General features: G+C 33.9%; 1 protein-coding gene across 1 annotated transcript; it reads left to right on the top strand.

Moving 5' to 3' along the window:
* Positions 1–7,131: 7,131 nt before the first annotated feature.
* On the top strand, positions 7,132–8,367 carry LOC125492692 (uncharacterized). Its single transcript, XM_048635402.1, has one exon. It carries the CDS (start codon positions 7,132–7,134, stop codon positions 8,365–8,367), a length of 1,236 nt encoding a protein of 411 aa, XP_048491359.1.
* The last annotated feature ends 15,065 nt before the right edge of the window (positions 8,368–23,432 follow it).

The following is a 23,432-nucleotide window of genomic DNA, read 5'->3' as shown; positions in this document are numbered from 1 at the left end:
CTATCGTAAGATTTATCCCATTCAATCAAAAAATATGTTGATTTAATAGAAATGATTGTAGGACACCTCACCTTAATATGGAACACTAATATTGAAGTTATGACGTATAATGCATTATCTAAATAGCACATGTATAGGGAACGAATTTAAAATTTTGAATTTAGAGGATCCTAACAAATAAGCAATTATCACAATATACAAATTGAAAGTTCAGTTTTTACGTAAAAAAAAACTAAATCTTATATTATTTGAGTCATTTCTTAGATTTATACCTTCATTATATCGATATTTCAATACTAGATCCATTTTTAGTAAATTCAATATATTGACTTTTACCCTCATCAACGAACGCGACTCGAAGATCAATATAGAAAGGAAGAAATTGTAAAAGAAAAAAGAGAAAAACATGTAATAAAAAGGAAAATAAAAAACAAAGAAACAAGCCATCAAACAAAAGTAGAAAAAGACGGAATTCGTATGTAGGAATAATTGAACTCACGTTCGCTTACAAGAATTGAACTCGCGTTCGCTTGGAAGAAGTGTGAGAGAGGGTACTACTAGAGCAACTTACAACATGTAAATATGTCGCACAAGTGCCAGTTTTATCTTACTATAAAACTTTTGTGGCGTTGAATTTTTTTTGGTGGGATCTGTGTGACACAGGACCCTTAACAGGTTCGTCCGTCCATGTGAGTGTCTCACATTGACAAAAGAAGAAATATGCGTTCACTTTATTGTCATATTATTGATTATCTTATTGTCATATTTTGTTAAATTATGTTCAATTTCCGCAACCTTTCTCATTTATATCATAATAAATAAATAAATAAATAAATAAATAAATATATATATATATATATATATATATATATATATATAATATATATATAAGTGAGTTCATATGAGAATGCATACTTACATGAGAAATGAGAATGAATTTTACACGCTATAACTCTTATGAATAAGTGATGTAACTCTAATGAAAAAGTGATGTAACTCTAAAAACAAAATATTTGAATTTTCAAAATTAAAAAAAATTAAAAAATTGAATTCAAAATTTTTTAGAGGGATATATCTCTAATGAATAAGTGTTATAATTCTAAACCAATCGTGTGGTTGAGATTCATTCTCACTTCTCATGTAAGGAGCATTCTCATGTGATCTTGCCTCTCTCTCTCTCTCTCTCTATATATATATATATATATATATAACCTAAGTAGAGAGTCCTACTTCAACTCAGTTTAGGAATAACAATCCTATTCTTAATATACATCATATAATAGAGTCCTAACACTCTCCCTCAAGTTGGAGCTTGCAAATTTCGAACGCCTAACTTGGATAACAAAAATTCAAATTGAGTCCTACCAACCGCTTTAGTAAAAATATCTGCCAACTGAAACTTAGTAGGAACATATAACAGACTCATTAAACCTTCAGTCACAACATCACGAACAAAATGACAATCAACCTCAATATGTTTAGTCCGTTCATGAAATAATAGATTCTTAGCAATATATAATGCAGATTGACTATCACAATATAATCTCATCCCTGCAGGATGCTGAACTCCAAGATCACCAAGTAACTGCTTTAACCACTTTAATTCACAGAAAATGGTAGCCATAGATCGATATTCTGCCTCGGTAGACGAACGAGACATTGTAGGTTACTTCTTAGTCTTCTAGGAAACAGGAGAATATCCTAACAATATAAACCATCCATTGAGAGAGCGCCTATTAATAGGACAGCTAGCCCGATCAGAATCACACCACCCTTCAAGGCGGAGATCACTATCAGAACGAAATAATACTCCCTACCCTGGATTTTTCTTCAAATATCGAACCACTCGTAGACCGGCCTCCCAATGAACAACTTTTGGAGCCTGCATAAATTGTAACAAAATGTGAGAAGAATATGCCAAATCAGGTCTAGTAACAGCAAGATAGATCAACCTGCCCATCAATCTGCGATATTTTTCTGCATCATAAAACAAAGGACCATCAGCCAAAGCGAGCTGATGGTGCTGCTCCATAGGAAACTCTGCTGGCTTGGCACCCAATAAGCCGGCCTCAGATATGATATCCAAGGCATATCTTCGTCGACTTATAAATATTCCTTGCAGCCCCTTGGCAATTTCAAGACCGAGAAAATAATTCAACGCACCTAAATCCTTCATTTTATAACATTTTTCCAAGTTAATCTTTGAAGTTCAGTAAAGATTCATGATCATTCCCTACTATTATCATATCAACCACATATATGAGAACATTCAACTGAACTTGTCCCCTAGTCAAAGTAAATAAGGAACAGCTAGAATAAGATTGCTTAAAGCCATAGGCTTTCAAAGCAGTGGCTAATTTGATAAACCCTCATCTAGGCGCCTTCTTCAAACCATACAATGATTTCTTCATCATGCACACTAAATTAGTGTTCCTTCCCTGTAAGCCTGGAGGAATTTGCATATACATACACTTCCTCCTCCAAGTCACCATGTAAAAATGCATTACGGACGTCCATCTGATGAATATCCCATTTTTCACCACTGCAATGGCCAGGAAAGTACACACTATAGTCATTTTTGCTACAGGGGCAAACGTTTTCATTATAATCAATTCCTTCCACCTTGTGATGGCCAAATATAACCAATATGGCCTTCAAGCTCAGTAATTTCCCTTGCTCATCATATTTTTCTGTAAAAGCCACTTACTCCCTAAGGCCTTCTTGCCTGGGGGAAGAGGAGGTTGAATTCCCATGTGCATTGATCCTCCAAACACTAGTAGAAAAAGGACGATTTGCGTCCCCTCAATTGCGTCGCACAGAAACGGAAACGACGCACAGTTAGGATTTGCGTCGCATGTGGGAAGCTGTGCGACGCAAATCACAAAAATCTCCCAACTGGTGCCCTGACTGTGCGTCGCACCCTCCTTACATGTGTTGCAAAAGGCTAATGTGCGTCGGACCCTTTGGCCCATCCGACGCACATCAGCCCAATCACTTATATTTTTATTTTTTGACGGGATTCACTTATACCTCTCAAACCCTAAAAATACGCACAGTTAGGCTCTCACCCGTCTCTCTCTCTCAAACCGCCCCCCTTCTCTCTCTCTCACCCTCAAACACTCAGAACCGTCTCTCTCTCCCTCTCTCACACCCTCAAACTCTCTCTCTCTCCGGCGAAAATTTGGTATAATAGTAACGAAAATTGAAGATCTTCGGTATTATCTCCGGCGACCTCTTCGTTCTTCGCACTCCAAAAATAGCAACGAATTCGTTCTTTGCACTCCATAAATAGCAACGAATTCGTTCTTCGCACTCCAAAAATAAGGTAAGTTATTTTTTTTTCTTTTTCTTGTTTTTCGCATGTCTTAATTGTTTGTAATTTGTCATTTTTTTCAGATCTTGTTTGAAGACCTCATTTTTTCATTTTCGTGAACTTTTCGGTTTTCATTTTTCGCAACGAACTCCACAGGGAGCGATTTCAGATCTTGTTTGAAGACCTTGTTTGAAGACTCCAAAAATAACAACGAGAAGGAAGGAAGCTCCAACAATTTTCGCTGCATCTTCGTTTTCATTTTTCCAGATTTGTTTTTATGATTTATTGTAATATTTTTCCAGCATTTTCTTTTATTTTTCCAGATCTATTCGAATTTTTGTACGGTATTGTTATTAGTTTTATTTTCCAGATCTATCTCTACACATTCATTGTCATTTTTTAATTGAAGCATCTGTTTGGTTGTGGTGATTTTGAAGTTTCGTTTGGTTGTGGTGCAGTACCAAAGCATAGCATTCATTTTTTTATTTTTGTACGCTGCATCTGTATTTTTTTTATTTTTCACATCAGTCATTTGATTTCTGTTCGAATGCAATATAGTTCGAATGTAATCTTCTACTCTTCTACTGTTCGATAATCATCTTTGCAGTATATTGTAGGTCTAAAAAAAATTTTTATTTTTATTAAAATAGTAATTTGCGTCGCACATAGCCCGAGGTGCGACCGCACCCTAGGCAATGTGCGACGCACATTACCCTCTACATTACTCTGAATTGGGCTGGGATAGCCATCTGCGTCGCACCGTATACGAGTGCGACGCAAATAGCTGAACCATCTGCGTCGTTTTCGCATACGACGCAGATCGTTTCTGAGTCATTTGCGTCGAGAGCTTTGGCGTTGCACCAGAGTCCGACGCAAATAGGCGCCTCACATCTGACGCAAATTGTCTTTTCTGTAGTAGTGAAAGCTTTTATCTTAGCTCCCATGGCTTCACGCCACCCTTCATACTTCATAGTTTCATTAAATGACTTTGGAGGGTGCCCTGCAGTTACTGCTGCTAGGAATGTGCGATGTTTATCAGAAAATTTTTCAAAACTAAGATAATGTGTAATTAGATAGAGAGTACTTGAGGACGATTCTGAAATAGGTGCCTGAGTCGATGAACTTTTATTTTTCACTACAGTATGAGTAATGAGTCACATAATCCTGTAACTTTTTAGTCGAAAATTTGGTGCGTTTTTCGCACCCCAAACTCGCTCCATCATCCTCCCTACTCCCTCCCTGCATGCCAATATCACTGGCCATGCCTGCAGGTTGAAGTGCACCCACCTCCGACGCACGTGGCTCGGCCTCCGTCGTCGGCGCCACCTCGACCGTGGCTCGACCTTCTCAACCGGCGCCACCTCCTCATCTGGTCTATACAAAATAAGTAGAGAGTCATACTTCAACTCAGTTTAGGAATAACAATCCTATCCTAATATACATCATATAATAGAGTCCTAACAAGTATTAAGGTGAAACCTTCAATAATTTTGATATATATTATTGTTGTAATTAACGGAAAAAAAGGAGAGGATGCATAAAAAATTTGACTTATTTCTCGAAATTCTTAAGAAAGTAATATCAAAGAAATGAATTCTCTTAAAAAGTTCTGGACAAAAGTAGGAGTGTAAGCGGATTGGATTGGATTGGACTTTGCCAAATCCAAATCCAGTCCAAAGTTTTTTTGGACTCGAGAAATTGAGTCCAAGTCCGATCCAAATATATTTTGAGTCCAGTCCAATCTGATAATTTTTTCTTGAGTCTGAATCCAGTCCAGTCCGATTATTATATTATTTTCTTCCCCCGATATAGATTTAATTGTTCACAAAGTTTTCTTATAATTGAATTTGAAAAATTAAACTCATTATATATCAGTTTCATAAAATAAGTCATATACATATTTTATATTATATATATAAATATTACATATATATAGATTATATATATAAATACTAAATATATATTATGTATAAAAACATTTTTGGATTGAATAGAAATTAGTGGAATCCGAAGGGGTAAGTCCGAAAATATTTGGACTCGAAAATTTGAGTCTGAGCCCAATCCAAAAAAATTGGAGTCCACTTCAGTCCGACAAGTTTGGACTAGACTGGATTGGATTTTGGACTTTTCGCTTACACCCCTAGACAAAATAATTTAGAACATTACTTTGGGATTAAGAATGGGTTCTAAAAGGTATTTCATATTTCCCTACAAAAACGACTAGATTATTTGATGCAAAAATGCAAACTGGCAAATGGTACCCTATTGCTTAGGATGCAGCAGGTTGCCTCGGGGACTATGCCCTTGGGGTTAATGAACCCCTTTTTTTTTTGGTAAGTGAGTAAGAATTTATTAGCAAACCAAACACCTCCTCATTACAACCTAAGCTTTCAAATAGATAGCATATCTCAACAGTTAAGTTATACAAGTTAGCAAAATAATACACTGTGAAATGACTACTTACAACTCCTCAATCCAGCTTTTGTCAACTGAACTACATTTTTTAGGCAGACTATTTTTCAGTCTATGTTAAACTATAAACTGTACAACTTTAAAACTTTTATCTACATTATCCGCAACATGGTCCCAGAATGCCTGATTTCTAGTCCTCCAGACCTGATAGCCAACAGCAGCAATCACAGTAATTAACACTTGCTTTCGTATTCTTGATCCTTTATAAGATCTTTGAATCCACATCAGCCATTGAGGTAAGGTTCTTAGTCTGTAGTTGAACCCCAGCCAGATCAACACCTTGGCCAATAATCTCCGGCTATATATGCAACTGAACATCAAATGATCATGAGTTTCCTTGTGCAACCCACAAATGCAACAAACATCCTCCTGACTAACACCAATCTTGTGAAGTTTTTCTCTAGTCTGCAGCCTTCCTTGTATGCCTAGCCATAAAATAAATTTATGTTTAGGAATAGACAATCTATTCCATACCCCTGGCACGCACCCAGTTTAACCTCTGCTGCTCTCCAATTAGCTGATTGTAGACCTTGTTAATCTGATATTGAGTGTTAACAGGCCAGGTATGAATCTGCGGAATTTTCAATTCATCCCTACATGACCTATATGCTTCATCACCCAGCTAGCTCCTTGTGGGATCTCATAATCCCACCAACTTTGATTCTTTATGTAAAGGTTAATGACCCCTTAATCAAGGAGTCCTAGCTAACATACAACTAATATGTTTTTTTGGAAAGATTACCAAATAAGGAATGAGAAAAACTTTCACTTTTATTTAGCAACGCGAAAACAACATTAAGAGGGATAAATTCACACAAAATAAAAGCATTAGTAGCAAATTAAAATCTAGTATAGATTCGCATTGCATAGAAGAAAGGTACCTCAATTATAATGTGAAACTAGATTGGTACACAATTCGAACTTAGAAACTAAGATTATATGTTAGTTCTGGGCTAAATTAGGTTAAGGATACTAAGAAAGTAGAAACTAAGAAGAAAGATACAATGTTTGAGTTGATGGTTCCTTATCTTGCTAAATGACTTGTCCTTCTATTTATAGATAGCGCGTATGATCATAGCAGTTGAGTCCAATCCACATTCATGCTTGAACTCCTTCTAAGATCATCCTTACCAATGTGCACAAATAAATGGTTCATCATTCTCTTCTTCTTTTCTCTCTCATCCACATCACATTCACAAACCTTTTCCAATTTCGCTCTTAACCATGAACCAATAAATAATAGTTCATTCCTCTCTCTCATCCTTTTTTCCTGCCTCACCACGTTTTATCTCTCTTCAATAAATTCTATGGAGTTTTATTGATAAATGTAAAATCAATTTGCGTCCATGGGCTTTTGGGACGGTTCAAGATGGCTTTGGAGCCTAGAATGGAAGCGTGTTCTTAGGCCTCATGATCTGGCGGAGCAGGGCCGGTTACTCTCTCTCCTGGATTCGGTTGCCCCTGACCCTCAATGCACTAATAAGTTTATTTGGGCCCCCGACAAAAACGACAAATTTTCAGTAAAATCCCTCACTGGGCTGCTGGATTCCTCCTCGGCTGTTGTACCCTCCGAAATTTTCAAAAATATCTGGAAAGGGTTAGTCCCTCACAGAGTTGAGATATTCATATGGTTTGCCCTACTTGGGAAACTTAACACGAGAGGAAAGCTCTCAAGGCTCTCAATCATCCCACCATATGAGGCTTCGTGTGTCTTCTGCCGAGACCATATTGAATTTGAAGACCACCTATTTATTCACTGCGACTTCGCGAGAGGGGTATGGAATTGGTGGCTCTCAATCTGGGGCCTTCGGTGGGTTCTTCCCATATCTTTGAAAGACCTATTCTCCCAATGGCATTGTGTTTCATCAGACTATTTGTTCAAGAAAATCTGGAGGGCATCATTCTTCATTATTGTGTGGGCATTGTGGAAGGAGCGTAATGCTCGTATTTTCCGCAACTTATCTTGTTCACCCCAACAAATTCATGACTTGATTCTTCTTCGCCTTTGTTGGTGGATTCGTGGATGGAAGGATCCATTTCCGTATTCTTGTAATGAAGTCCTTCAAAAACCCCTATGTCTCAAAGGAATCTCCCTTGCAAGGACTAAGCCTCCTACTATCAATGCTCTCAATGTGTCATGGAGCCCGCCCTCTCATCTGTCTCTCAAATGGAATACTGATGCGTCATATGATCCACTATGCAACCTCAGCGCAATAGGGGGAGTTCTACGTAATAATATGGGGAATTTTATTTGTCTGTTCTCATCTCCTATCCCTCCTTTGGAGATTAACTCTGTTGAAGTGTATGCAATCTACAGAGTAATAAAGATTACTCTATCATCCCCTGAAATATCATCTCATCACATCATTTTTGAATCAGACTCTGCAAATGCTGTTAGATGGTGTAATGATAAAGCTGGTGGGCCTTGGAATCTAAATTTCATGTTGAACTTCATTCGCCATGCAATCAGTTCGCAGCTTAATGCTCAAGTTATTCATAAAGGTAGGAGTTCAAACGCAGTGGCAGACTCCCTGGCAAAGCAAGGCCTTCGAAGAGAAAATGAATTCATAGCCTGGCTGTAATTAGGCCATTACCTAATTCAATCATTGATTGTATGTAGAGATGGCAGTGGGTAATGGACCCTACCCGGATCCGTGGATCCAGATCCATTTTTGACGGATCTGGATCCTCAAATTTTGGACCCTATGGATACGGGTAGGATCTGGATCCTCCTTGAAAAATATGGATCTGGACCGGGTCCTAAATAATTACCCAGATCCAGATCCGTTTACCCGTTTTTATAATATTATTATAATTTAATATTATATTTTGATAAAATTAGTTATTACATGTAAAACGGATTTTCGCTTGAATTTTGGATTTGTTCCAATTAATGTGCGATTTTTGTGCGAATTCATTGGATAGTTAAGTTTGAAAATTGGGTTGATAACTAATCTACATTTTGATAATTGAATAGTTGTAAGTAGTTACAATGGTTATTTTTCAAAAATAAAATGTATTTTTTGGTTTATATTAGATGACTTTATTGTTTAAGATCTTTAATTATTGTGAAAATTAGGATAGTTTGAAGACAATAAGCAAGGATCCGTTTTGGATCCATTTAGGACCCGGATCCGTAGGATCCATACGGATCTGGATCTGGATCCTCATTCTTATTACCCAGCGGATCCGGGTAGGATATGGATCTTTGCCTAAAAAACGGATCTGGATCTGGATCCTAGAGGACCCTGTCCAAATCCTACCCATTGCCATCTCTAATTGTATGTAGGCTGCAGATCTGATGTATTCATAGTTTGGATGTTATGCAGTAAGCAGTAATTCCCTCATTCAGCAATAAAAAGTAACCAAATTATCAAAAAAAAAAAAAAAAATTATAATTGACTCTTATAATTATTAATTCGTAATTACTAATTTTTATTTTGTAATTGTCAATTTTTTTTTATGAAAGATTGCAATCTAAAACAAAATTATGTGATGAAAGAAATGATAATAGGAAAAGATGAGAAAACTAAAAATGTGAATAAAGTATAGCAAAATAGGTGTATATTTTTATAGAATTTAATATGTTACAATTTACAAAGTATTAAAATACGAGGTTGTTAGTTGTATATCAGGTACAAGTACAACGATAACCAAAGTATTTTTATGGCTCCTTTGAGAAAAAAAACAAAGGTATTTTTAAGGCTATAGTATTTGCTTATTTGGGTAACTTGCAATGAGTAATGAAATTGCTTTTATTTGACACACCTATAGTCCTATTGTACCATAGGGTATAGCTCTAGCCTCTAAGCCTCTACTAAATAATGGACACTTTGAAATTAGTTGGGTCAAAATGAATGAATGTATGTAAAATTAATAGAGAAAGAGGACAACCGCAAATTTCGGCTTTGTGATGAACGTTTTCAAGAGGATGATTTAAGAGTAATGTGATTGTCGCTTTGTTTGGTTCATGGACTTTCAACATCATTTTTCATGTAAGTCAAGAATAAGACCGTTCGGACCTACAAGACAGGCCCACGTGAAGCATGGCCTATTGGCCTGCTTAACTTCCCAACGTGCACGACTAATTCTTCTCTAGCTCAAAATCTCAAACAATGTAGGATTTTGGATGGTCTAAAATATTAACATTATACTGAGGGATTAGTTGTTGCTAGTTGCTATCTCATGGAAATGACTGGATAGTTAACTGGATTTCTATTTTTTTTTTATTGGGAAATTAAGTCAGCCCAAGGGCTAACCCCTACCAAGGGTTAACTGGATTTCTATGGAAAACATGAACGTACATCTTCAAGGAAATAAAAGGATTTATTTTTGGCAGCTTAGAATAAATTTAGATTACCTTTTTATCTTCAAATTATTACGGAGTCGAGTTATTTGATAGTAATGCATGGGTCAATTGATTCACTTGATTCTGCGATATTTAGGAATTTTTCTTACAATAATTGAGATAAAATATTTTGTAAAGTTGATTACTTTAACCTTATAGTAATAAGTATATAGTTTTCTTCCCTACTACGTTTTTTAAAAAAATTTGCCACTGTTTCTCATAATTATATTGGATATGACAACTTTTGAATTTTCAAATGTAATTTACTACTTTGGACCAGTTTATCAGAGCACTTGGTTATTTGCACTATAAACTTGCGCTGTGTTTCCAAAAAAATACTCTATTTTTCTAATCTAAGTTGTTTAATCTAATTCGAAAAACGGCCCATGTAAATGAAGCATACTTAGCCAAAATAGGCTGACAAATTCTTTTTGACCAACACTCTCTCTGGCCAACTCTTATGATGCGTCAAAAATTTGTTTGGAATACTTTCTTTTTTCTTGTGATAGAAATACTTCCTTCTTTATGTACAAAGCTAAGTCGCGAGACTCTCATATTTGGAAGTCCATTCTCCGATCTCGAAAGCTTATAAGGAAAGGAATACGTTGAAAAATTGAAACTGGAACAAATGTTTTTTGGATTGACAACTGGTGTGCTAATCAAAGCCTAATTGAAATGCTAAATCATCAAATCATGTTTATTGCTAATCTGGAGCTTACTATCAGTAATGTCATTCTTCTATCAAGCCAATGGAATGTTTCTCTCCTTAATGAATTAGTCTCATCCCATATCGTCCCCCTAATCTTGGGGATTCATATCCCTAGCTATCCCACCCCAGATGTTCCTTGTTGGGGGCTTACTAGCTCTGATGATTTTTCTGTTAAAACAGCCACCTGGCTCGCTCATGGAATTACTCCTAACAATATTCCTTGGCATTTTAACGGGATATGAAAAATTAATATAGCCTCTAAAGTAAAAAATTTTCTATGGCAATGTCTACAAATGGTTTGTCATTAAAATTCAATTTAGCCGACAGTCAAATCACTAATGACACTCTTTGTCCTCTTTGTAAATCTGATAATGAGACTCTTGACCATTTAATTTTCACATGCCCTCTAATTAGTCAATATTGGAACTCAAATTATATACGACCAAAAATCCATTATATAGTTCCTCAAGATATTGTACAATGCCTAACGTGTCTCCATCCCTACGCTCAAGCCTTACAATATTTCTATTACAAGTTGTGGAGTATTTGGAAGGAACACAATTCAATTATATTCGAGGAAATTATGCTTAATTTAAATCGTATTTATTACAGAGCATGTCATTTGTATTTGGAATGTACTACTCGAACTATGATGGATTTTTCCTTTACTATCTCTTCAATTCCTTGTAGCAGGTCCCTTACTTCCATTGTAGTTAGTTGGCAGCCTCCCCCCCTCTAGTTGCTTTAAGCTAAACTTTGATGGTTTAGTTATTGACTCATCAGCCGCTTCCCATGTTGCCATTTGCAACTCTGTTGGTCTTCTTGTGGCCGCTGAAGTTTATCGATTTGGGCAAACCTTAGGTCTCGTTGCTAAAGGCTGTGGATTAAGAAATGGACTGATACTTGCCATTTAGCAGCATATTCAAGATCTATATATTTTATGACGGAGATAATCAAGTAGTTATAAGAGTACTACAAGGGCATTACACCTTAGTCTATCCAAACTCTAATTGATGACATTCCATATTTGCTTCGTCAGTTTAGATTCTACACCATCAAACATATTTTTCGGGAAGCTAATCGGGTAGCAGATCTTCTATAAAAAAATATCACAATAGTTATGCTGCTTCGGTTGACGTGGATATTTCTACGGAACCTTTGTGAAATAAATTAGCTCTTCTTGATTCGTTAGGAGTCTCCCTTGAAAGAAGGGTGTCCTAACTTTCATTATGTATCAAAAAAGTAGTTGTTTAATCTAATAGTTTAAGATAAAAAGAGGCTTATCAACTTCTTCTAAAAAAACATCTTTCAACTTTATTACTTCTTCTTTGACATAGTATAAGATAAACATTACTTTGAATAATCTCCGGTAGATTTATTGCACTATTTTTATTAATATGTAAATATCAAATTAGTTTATCTTGTTTGATATGCCACCTTATGGAGATAAGTGGTTGGTTAGCCGGTTCTTTAGGGAAAATGGGGTCATTTTGGAAGAAATATGAGAGACTTAATTATGGACCTACTCATTATGGCTGTAGTATACTTGTATCGCATTCCATTTGTAGGGTTGCAATACTTGCAAGTAAATAGTGTACATTTTGTCTTGAATGTTTGTCTCAAATAGACCATTGTTTAACCTTGAAAGGGATGTCAATAATAATAATCTTGACGGTTTATACATATTGAACAAATTACAAACCTAATTGATAGAATGCACAAGCAGCTAGATTAACAGATAAATCGACACATGAAGACGCCGTTCACATATAATATTAATATAATCTGTCGTATAGTGGGAACAAGGGTCAGCATTACATGCAGTTGTTCACTTAATTCTATGGGTCACTGCCACTTGCTCTAACATCTTCACTCTTCATTTTTTTTTTTTAACAAAGCAACCGTCTTACGTTATCATATTAAAAAAAGTCTTACAATCATTCATTCCGATACGCATCCATATAACTAGGGGGATTGGGAAAACTCCTAGTTACATTCAAAGTACCATCATCCTTCCTACAAATTTTAGCCATTACATCAGCCGTTTCATTGAGCCTCCTGCTGCAGTAGTCAATCATCGCTCCCGGAATCTGTTTCCATAACTTTCTGCAACGGTACAACATCTTCACTCCTTTATTCACTCTCTATCTCCCATCTTCCAAAATAACTTGTGAGTTTTGAGTCTTATCAATGTGTGAAATTAAGAAGATTCAGCAAAATTGTTCGGTATCCGATTGAACGATTATTTAACCTCGCGATATATATCAAAATTCTATCCACATTCCAAAGACTTAATTTTTATTCGAATAGGCGCGACTCACGTGTTAGACTAATCAATGATATGCTTAGCTATGATCGAATTGAAAACGACTTCAATAAACTTCCAGTAGAATTGAATAATGAATTAATTATCCAATAATTAATTTATGAATTAAGATCAAATTAACCTTTTCAGCAATTATAATCAAAATTTCCTCTACGTAATTAATAATTATGAAGAAATTATGCTAAATCTATTATAATCATGGTTATATAATAGTAGTTGAGACAACGTGATAAACATTTTTGGAGGAATTTGTCATATTTATTTCTTTTTAGCTCTTTTCATCCTTTAGTGGTGGCCATTCTACTCAATTCATTCAAACCCCCCCCTCCCCCCTTCAATTCTGTGGGTAATGCAATGCAATGCAAGTACTGAAACCACATATGTCGTTATACAAATAATCCAATGCCTCAGCTGGTTCTTGTCTCTTAGTTAGATGCTCGTGTAGGTCCCGCATATATATTTGCCTCAAATAGCAACTACACTATTTGAGGCTACTATTTCACTAGTATTGTTTTTTTTTTTTTTGCAATGTAAAACTGTCCCTGGCAATTTCTAGGTCCAAGACGTATAATAGTCAATAGATGAGGGCCTTTATATACCATATAGATCATAGAAAAAAAATATCAATTTATTTCATTGAAATTATAGTTTGTCTTGGAGTACCTAGTTAGTAATCTAGTTGTTACAAAAACCGAAAAGATATACTTTCTCCGTTTCTAAATAAGTGCAACATTTCTTGTTTGCACGTTTGCCAATGCATTAGTTTAACCATTAATATCTTCAATTATCAATAAGTAAAAATTATAGAAAGTTGATATTAAAAAAATTCACATTCAGACGAAATCTAACAAGATCCCACATGACTATGTTTTTCCTAAAATGTAAATCACCAAAGCTAATTAAAGTTTAAACTGTAAATAGTAAATACTATGCAAATGTTGCACTTATTTAGAAACGGAGGAAGTATAACAATTTCATTTAAACACTTTATCTACTTCTAAGCCATCATCCATGATTGATAGATAACCAATTAACCTAGTGATGACCATTGTTGCAGGTTGGGCGAGCCGGACCGTGGGTCGTAGTGGGCTGGGCTGAGATTTCACGGTCCAGGATCGGACCGTGAAATAATTTATGGGTTGGGTGGGCTGGTTTGCGGGATGAAAAATCTTGGCCCACACGGTCTGTTATCGGTTTTCACAGTTCGTGGGTCTGTTGGGCTGGATCGGGTTGACGGGCCGACATGAGAATTTTTTTTTCAAAATTATTCATTATTGTTACATAAAATCTTTAAAATGAATTAAAAATATATACAAATATTAATATTAATGAATAATTTCATTATTTTTAAATTTGATTGAATTATAATATATACCATATAGATCGTAGAAAAAAAATGTCAATTTATTTCATTGAAATTATAGTTTGTCTTGGAGTACCTAGTTAGTAATCTAGTTGTTACAAAAATCGAAAAGATATACAACAATTTCATTTAAACACTTTATCTACTTCTAAGCCATCATCCATGATTGATAGATAACCAATTAACCTAGTGATGACCACTCTTGCGGGTTGGGAGGGCCGGACCGTGGGCTATAGTGGGCTGGGCTGAGATTTCACGGTCCAGGATCGGACCGTGAAATAATTTATAGGTTGGGCGTGCTGGTTTGCGGGCTGAAAAATCTTGGCCTACACGGTATATTACCGGTTTTCACGGTTCGTGGATCTGTTGGGCTGGACCGGGCTGACGGGCCGGCATGAGATTTTTTTTTAAAAATTATTTAATCATTGAAATTATTCATTATTGTTACATAAAATCTTTAAAATGAATTAAAAATATATACAAATATTAATATTAATGAATAATTTCATTATTTTTAAATTTGATTGAATTACAATATATGCAATTTGATTAGAATATATACAATTTGATTAAAATATACATAATTTGGTTCAATATTTACTTGGATTGGGCTGGTCTGGTTCATGGGTCGGGTTGGATCGGTTTCATGGTCCGGGCTGGGCGGTTTTAGTAGTGGGCTTTAGTGGGCTGGGCTCAAAAAATCTGGCCCACGACCCACCCACCAATTTCACGGTTCGAACTGGGTTGGACCAGACTTTTTGCTGGCCCGACTCACACGACCCACGAGGTGGGCTGGGCTGGATTGGCCCGCACTGTTCGCCATCTCTAAATTAACCATATCAAAGGCAAAATTGTTGTAAACTACATTTGTTGCAAACTACACTTGATGCTCATTGTGGAAGACATTAGCATATTCATTTGATTATTCCACCTTTGTTTTATCCTCTATACTATCATTCTCATTAAAAATTAATATATTTTAATAAACAAATTTATCAATGACTCCTTTATTATGATTTTTGTAAATCATCTATGTAGCACCCGACCCATACATAGTGGAGTTTATTGTCACTAATATGCATACATGATTAAGTCATCAATAACCAATACAAGTTCTTTCAACGTATTTTGTCCTCACTCATGCGTACCTCGAGAAACTTTTCAGGAGTTCATCAATCCCAAGACTCATCCAAGCCAAGCAAGCTTAACCACGGAGTAACTAAGAAACAGATCGAGCTCCCTAAAAAAAAAAGATGCATATTTGAAATGAATAGTCTACTAAATTCCTTTAAAGAAATCATGATTCCCGTCAAAAAAAAAAAAGAAAAAAGAAATCATGATTGATACATATACCCCAACTTGAGGACAACAACACCCTCGTTGCGCCTAAAGACTCAACATATTCGGCTACAACGACCAGTGGGTCGCCCTAACCTGGAAACTAATCACATATTCGATCGCACCGATGATATAGCCCCATAATCCTCCCCCACTAGGCGACAAACCTTGGATTAATTATCCACATGATCACACGCGATCGCAGAGTTGTTGTGGTACCATTTGGAATACCCGACCCATACGGAGTTAAGTCTATCATTACCAATGCACATCTAGGGCTAATAATTGTGTTCATCAATAACCAACACTTCTTCTGACGTACATATTTTAACCTAACTCATGTGGACCCGAAAAACCTTCTCAGTCTCATAGCCAAGCATGCTTGGCTTAATTGTGGAGTAACCACGGAACTGAGCTACCTAAAAGAAAAATGTATCTTGTTAGAATGAATAGTCTACTAAATTCCTTTAAAGCAATTATGAGAGAGTATTGTAATTTAAATGTTTTCTATGTTTTCTTTTTTTCACTTCTAGACAAATACTTATTAGGCAGCATCTTAACAATAATAATAAAATACTTAAAAAATTACAAAAAAGGTAAAGAACAACCCTACATGGGAAATAAATTTGCAGATATATATCTGAGAAAGAATTAGAGAAACCCACACCAAATTGCCAAAATCTTTAAAAACAAGTCTCCAATCTTATATCAATGAATTTTTTATTCAAAACCTATTATTTGTTGATTCTAAATTCTGGATTTTTCAGAATTTGGACCCATTTTTTATTTGGGCTTTGGACAAATTCCCCTTTTGAATACCTTTCAGGGTCGGGCCTGTGTAGAAGAATTTCGCAAGGACTTGTTTAATGTTTACATAACCATTCATGGTTGTGATTCTAGGTCTCTTTAGTGTCTACTTTTAATTCGTTAAGGAGGTTCAGTTCTATTTGATGACTTATATTAATGATTAGCTGGTGCTTGGTCCTCTGGTCTAAGGAGGGTTTAAATTTGCTTATGTATCATCTCAAACTCTTATATTTAAGAATATGATATATGTATTTTTATAATAAATGCTTTAATAATCTATACATGTATGGATATAAATTAAAATTTATGGTGAAGATATCTACCATGATGGCATCTCCCTCATGCAATGAATAATTGAATATCACCCACGTTATCCTCCTAATCAGCCACTAACAATATTATACTTATTTAGATTATATGAATTATCTTTCATCCCTTTAATCAAATGTTAACCTCTGTTTCTAATTAAGTGCAACAGTTTGACTTTTACGCTTGACAATGCACAATTTTGACCATTAATATCTCTAATTAGGTATTTGTAAAAGTTATTAAAAGTTGACATTATAAAAAATATTCATTAAAATAATCCAACACATTTTATATGCTCATTTTATATATAATATATATATATATATATATAATAATATATATATATATAAATATAATATATATATATATATATATATATATATATATATCAGTAAAAAAAAATCTATGATCAACGTTAGGTGTGTAAAGGCCAAAAGTCAAAGCGTCACACTTAAAAAGAAACAAGAAAGTATAATTTTAATGTCATTAGTAAAATGATTAAGGAGTCAAGGCATTGTGCATGCTAATAAATAGTTATCTAATTGGAAATAAGAGAGAAACATGATATTTGCTTAATTGTATATGAATCTAGCAATAAGGAATGGTAGAATTGTAGATAAGTGCAATTAATTAATAGAAAGAAGACACAACAAAGATTTTCCGTGGTTTTTTCAATGTGACCTACAATAAAACTTAGATCTTGGAACTTTTGTATATCGACTTTATTGGAGGAAATTACAATGGAAGAAAAAGTAAAAGAAAGAGAGTTTTATTGTGTGCTATAAATTAAATCATAAGGTTTTCTAAAAATATTTAGGGATTCTTTTATATCAAGTTTATAAAACCATATGGCCCATAAACAAGATCGAAACAAAACGAGCCAAACACATTTTTCGTGAAAAAATTGTCCTGCAACCCACCCACTCACGCCCTTTAAACTAGCCTCCCTCGTTAACTTTTCCTCTCTTTTCAGTTCTTCACGATTTCAAGGCATATTTGATATTTACACTAACTATATTCTTATTACATCAATTTATAGGTCAAGTAATTAACTAATTAAGGACATATATTAATTGTATAAAAAAAGTAAAAGTATTATCTATATAAAATATGTCACCAAGAATAAAATAGGTGTAATAATTGACTAGATAATTTGCCAACATAACTCGCATATATATAGTTCTCTTTCTCACAATGATGAAACTTATAAGATTAAGTGACCTCATTATATGTATATATCTAATGATAATACACAAAGTAACATTTGAAGACATACCATGTGATTATATACGAATGTGCTTGGATCAGCTATAACTTACACAAGATTAGGACATGTTTGTTTTTTCTCGACTAGAAATCTAGAGCTGAAATATTATATTATATACTCCATCAAATTATATAGTACGAGACCTTCAACATTAATAACTCATTAACTAGGAAATAAGATTAATGAGATCAGCAGCTTATAATTCATTAAGGTAGTGTTTGGAAACTTGTATTTCATTTCAAATAATGGAATTGAAATCTTGAATTTAAAGTTTGTATTTCAATTCATAATCATTGTTTGTAAAGGGGTTTGATAGAGGAAAGAAAATAGAGGTTTGATGGAGGAGAGAGAAAATGTGGTTTATTAAAAGAGAGAAATAAATATTAGAAAGAAAATGAGTGAAGTTGAGATATAAATACTCATGAAGTTGGGATATGTATGGGGACAGAATTTCAAATGACAAGGTAATAGCTTGAATTTCAAATTCTACTAATATAAGCTTTTGATAAGAATTTGAACAAATTCCATGATTTCAAATTCCATGCCATCCAAACACTAGATTTCATCCAAATTCAAGATTTGAAATGAAATCTTGCTATCCAAACATAGCATAAAAGGAATCTAAATAAACCCTCTTCATATCCATTTCTGACGTTGATGATAACGTTCTGAACTTCTAAGCATATCTTGATGATGTGTACAACTGAAATGTGCAGTGCCCCTTCAGAAAGTATTGGCAACTCATATTGAGATATCAAAATGGTTTCTTACAAAAATTTTGGTATCAAAGCTAAGTCAAAGTGGTACAAAAATAGAGTACTTTGGTACCAACTCTATTTTGGTACCAAATTTCAGTTTGATACCAAAGTTACATTTTGATATCAAATGACTATATTTTGATATTATTTTGACTTAACTTTGATATAAAATTTTTGCGAGATGTCATTTTGACATCTCATAGCTCTCCCAACCAAAAAAAAAAAAAAAATGTGCATGTGCCATTTACTTTTGAAAGGACTTACTATGATTCCAAATGTCCAACCCAAAGCCACTTACGCCTTTACTATATACTAGTACTGTTTAAAAAAAAACCCTAGCCTCCTACTCTCCCCTCTCTCCTAAAAAACCCTAATCACTTCCTCTTAGTTTGAGGCTGCCATTATCCTTTTGATGGTGGTAAGCCCCAATTCTTCTTTTTTCTTCTAGTTTTCATTGTTTTTGTTATTAGTAATCTTCCATTCTTTCTCTTTTTGAGAGTTTTTATTTTATTCTCTTCCCACGTGGAAGTTTAAAAATTGGTATGAGAAATTGTTCATATTGGTTGAAGTTCAAGACCATCAACATCGAAGTATTGGAAATTCGGATGCGGTCAACATGGTTAAATCAAGAATATTCTTCCCCAAACTATATCAAAATGATAGACTTATTCCCCATCAATAGCTGCGTGATCCAGCAAATACAAGGGGGTTGCGTTGTATTACTCAATCTGGTTCATTGTAGTTTATTAAAATACGAATTTGATTTGATCTTGTCTGATTATGTCTTGTTTTTCTTTAATACTTATTGTAAATGCCGTTTGACCATCAATTAATGAAATTTCTCTTTAAAAAAAAATGCTAGTACTGTTTAGTTCACAATACCTTTTATCTCCAATTGCTATTCTTGGAATTTTTCTATTGAACTAATTTTTTGTCTTAGAAAAACTAGGTCCTTTATATAGATGTAACTTTAGGTGTTCATATATTGGGGAAGGAGAAGGTGGTTCTCAGTTCTATTTAGAAATCATATCTATCGCTCAATGGATTAAATCTTCTATATATGGAATTGCGAGTTTTGATCTAAGAATCGGGATATTAGGTGATGAATTGAAGAAATTCAATTCACCCCAGAATCATGTGATGGTTTTAGGAGTCATCACACTTCTAAAATGCATCTTGTGTGAGTTTGTTCAATTTAATTTGGGACAAGATTTAACCTCCACAAATTATGAGTTTGGCCTCTTGAGGAGAAACTCAAGATACCCTGGTATGAAGTTACAAAAAAGTGACTTTCTGGTTAGTTCAATCTGTAGAATTTCAAAAAGATTTCTCGTTTCTAGGGTCTTGAATTTATCGTCTTGTGAACATATTATTCTACAAGATGAGATGCAGTAATACATCTTTTAAGATCGTCTTTGCTTAGAATCTCGCTAGCATCCATCACATAACAACTTGGGGGTGTTTGGAATAGACCGAATCCGAAAAACCGTATCGAGAAATTGAAAAATGGTGAAAATGGACGGTAACCGTGGTGAAAAAATAGGGGTTATACTGTTCGGTAACCGAAACGTTAAAATAACGGTTAAATGTTACAGTTACGGTTATGATTTTTTATGAAATGGTTAACCGAAAAACCAAATATATTTATTTAGTTTAATTATTTTTCTTTTTTTTTTTACAATAATTAGATTAATTAGCTATTACATCAAACTTCATTTAAATGTTACTGTATTACTCTACTGACATACTATCGAGTAATACTAACTACTAATAGTAAGTAGTACTACAAAAATAATAAGTCAGTCTGGCTTTGTTTTTTGGAACTTATTTTGGTTGAACTGAAATTAAATTAACTGAACTAAATTGAAATTAACTGAACTAAACTAAAATTAAATTAACTGAACTGAAATTAACTGAGCTGAAATGAAATTAACTGAACTGAAATTAAATTAACTGAACTAAGAGAAACTGAACTGAATTGTATATTTAATTTTCTAAAATAATAATAATTGATAATAATCAATAAGTATTAACATAATATTATCAATACTTATCATCATCATCATCATCATCATCATTATTATTATTATTATTATTATTATTATTATTATTATTATTATTATTATTATTATTATTATTATTATTATTATTATTATTATTATTATTTATTATTATTATTATTATTATTATTATTATTATTATTGTTATTATCATCATTATTATCGTTATTATTATTATTATATTTTTGAGACTATATTAAAAATTGCTAAAATTATAGCTTTGTTATAATAATAATGATTCATAACAATAATAATACTGATAATAATAGCAATAAAATCATTAATAAAAAATATAATACTAATATACTGTAATTAACCAAAATAAAAATAATAATAAAAATATCGACAACAAAAATATAAAAATTAAAAAATTATTGTTATAATAATAATAATAATAATAATAATAATAAGAATAATAATAATAATAATAATAATAATAATAATAATAATAATAATAATAACAATAACAATATTAATAGTAATATTGAAAACAAAAATAATAACTAACATATTAGATTAGATTGAATTGAAATGAACTGAACTGAACTGAAATTAAATTAAATTAACTGAACTAAAATAAAATTAACTGAAATGAAATTAAATTAACTAAACTGAAATTAACTAAACTGAACTGAAATTAACTAAACTGAAATTAAATTAACTGAAATGAAATTGAATTAACTGAACTGAAATTAACTAAACTGAACTTAAATTAACTAAATTGAAATTTAATTAACTGAAAATAAGTTCAAAAGAACAAGGCCTACGTCTCTTTGTGCATTTCAAAAGGAAGAAACAAAAACCTAAGTCACCTACTGTAAAAGTAGAAACTAGAAAATTCTTTAGTAAAAAGAATTGTTACCGGGGTTGTCCGCTCTCCCCAACCAATTAATTCGACTCCCATCTCTCCTTGCTAATACAAATGCACAAGACGTACCTTTAATTCAAAATTCTTTTTCTTGGAAAAAGTGTTGTACAACCAGTCGATCTTTGAAAGACTTGACCGTGCAATTACAAGCAGTTCGTTCATAGCTGCGTTTCCACAATGTCAAGCATCGTATGACGCCTTCACAGTATCAGACCATGCTCCTCTTATTTTTGATTCCAAATTTAATGCAGTATCCAAAGCACCACCTTTTCGTTTTCAAAATACTTGGACAATTGACCAACAATCGCATCAAATCGTTAAAAAAGTGTGGGCTCAATCCATTCAGATCCAGATTTTTTAGAATCCAACACAAACTTACGCTAATTAAGGTCCAACTCAAGAGTTGGGCCAAGTTACGTTTTGGTCACTCAAATAATAAGTTAATTGAAAATAACGAAAAAATTGTTTCTCTACAGCAACGAATATAGGGCAATAACCATATAATCCGTCCTTGGTTCAACGTATTAATCGTCTCATTAGGCAAAGAGAACAACTACTGCTTTTGGGACAAGCTAATTGGGGGCAAATTTAGCTGTGAGCAGTGGCTTACTCAAGGAGATCGTAATTCGCGTTTCTTTCATAACACAATGAAAAAACGAATTGTCAACACTACCATCTTTAGACTCCAAGATCATATGAATCATATGGATTGATTCGCCCTCTGGCATTAATGCTCTTCTTACCGAGTCTTTCAAAGTAAGATTTACTTCAACATCTAATTCTGAGCGTTAATAGGACCTCTCCTTTCTCAAGCCTTTTGTCACTGATGAGGATGCAACTACCCTACTAGCACCATTCTCTTCGTGGACATAAAATCGGTCTTTTTTGACATGAATCCGCATAAAGCGCCAGGATCTAATGGTTTTGGAGCTATTTTTTCTGGCTTATTGGCGAGTAGTGGAAACTCAAATTTGCTAGCTATTCATGGTTTTTTCACCATGGTTGTCTTCCTGCATCTTTAAACCATACAATCATCACGCTTATCCCGAAAATTACAACTCCGGAAACACCAAACCATGTTAGGCCAATAAGCTTAATTAATACAATTTATAAAGCCATTTCTAAACTCCTTGTCCAGACATTATGCCCGATTCTCAAAGCAGACATTAGCCCTTTCCAAACCGATTTCACCCCAGACAAATCTATTCATGATAACATCCTCATTGTACAAGAAATTCTAAACTCCTTCCAAAAGTCCACTAGTAAAATTGGATGGTGTGCTTTGAAACTCGATATGGAAAAAGCTTATGATCGAATTGAATGGGATTTCTTATGGCAAACTTTTCTAAAATTGGATTTTCCCTCAAAATGGATTCATTGGGTAAAACAGTGTGTTACTACTGTTCGTACTCTCTGAAAATTAATGGTAGTACCACAGACTGGTTCAAACCTTCACGAGGTCTCCGTCAAGGTAACCCTCTTTCCCCGTATCTG

The sequence above is a fragment of the Beta vulgaris genome, chromosome 8 (assembly GCF_026745355.1).
Source record: "Beta vulgaris subsp. vulgaris cultivar EL10 chromosome 8, EL10.2, whole genome shotgun sequence".
Taxonomy (NCBI): domain Eukaryota; kingdom Viridiplantae; phylum Streptophyta; class Magnoliopsida; order Caryophyllales; family Amaranthaceae; genus Beta; species Beta vulgaris.
Note: the sequence above shows the minus strand (reverse complement) of the source record. Positions and strands in the feature narration are given on the sequence as shown.

Coding starts and splice junctions, on each gene's coding strand:
- LOC125492692 (XM_048635402.1), top strand. CDS start 7,132: ATGGGCTTTTGGGACGGTTCAAGATGGCTTTGGAGCCTAGAATGGAAG.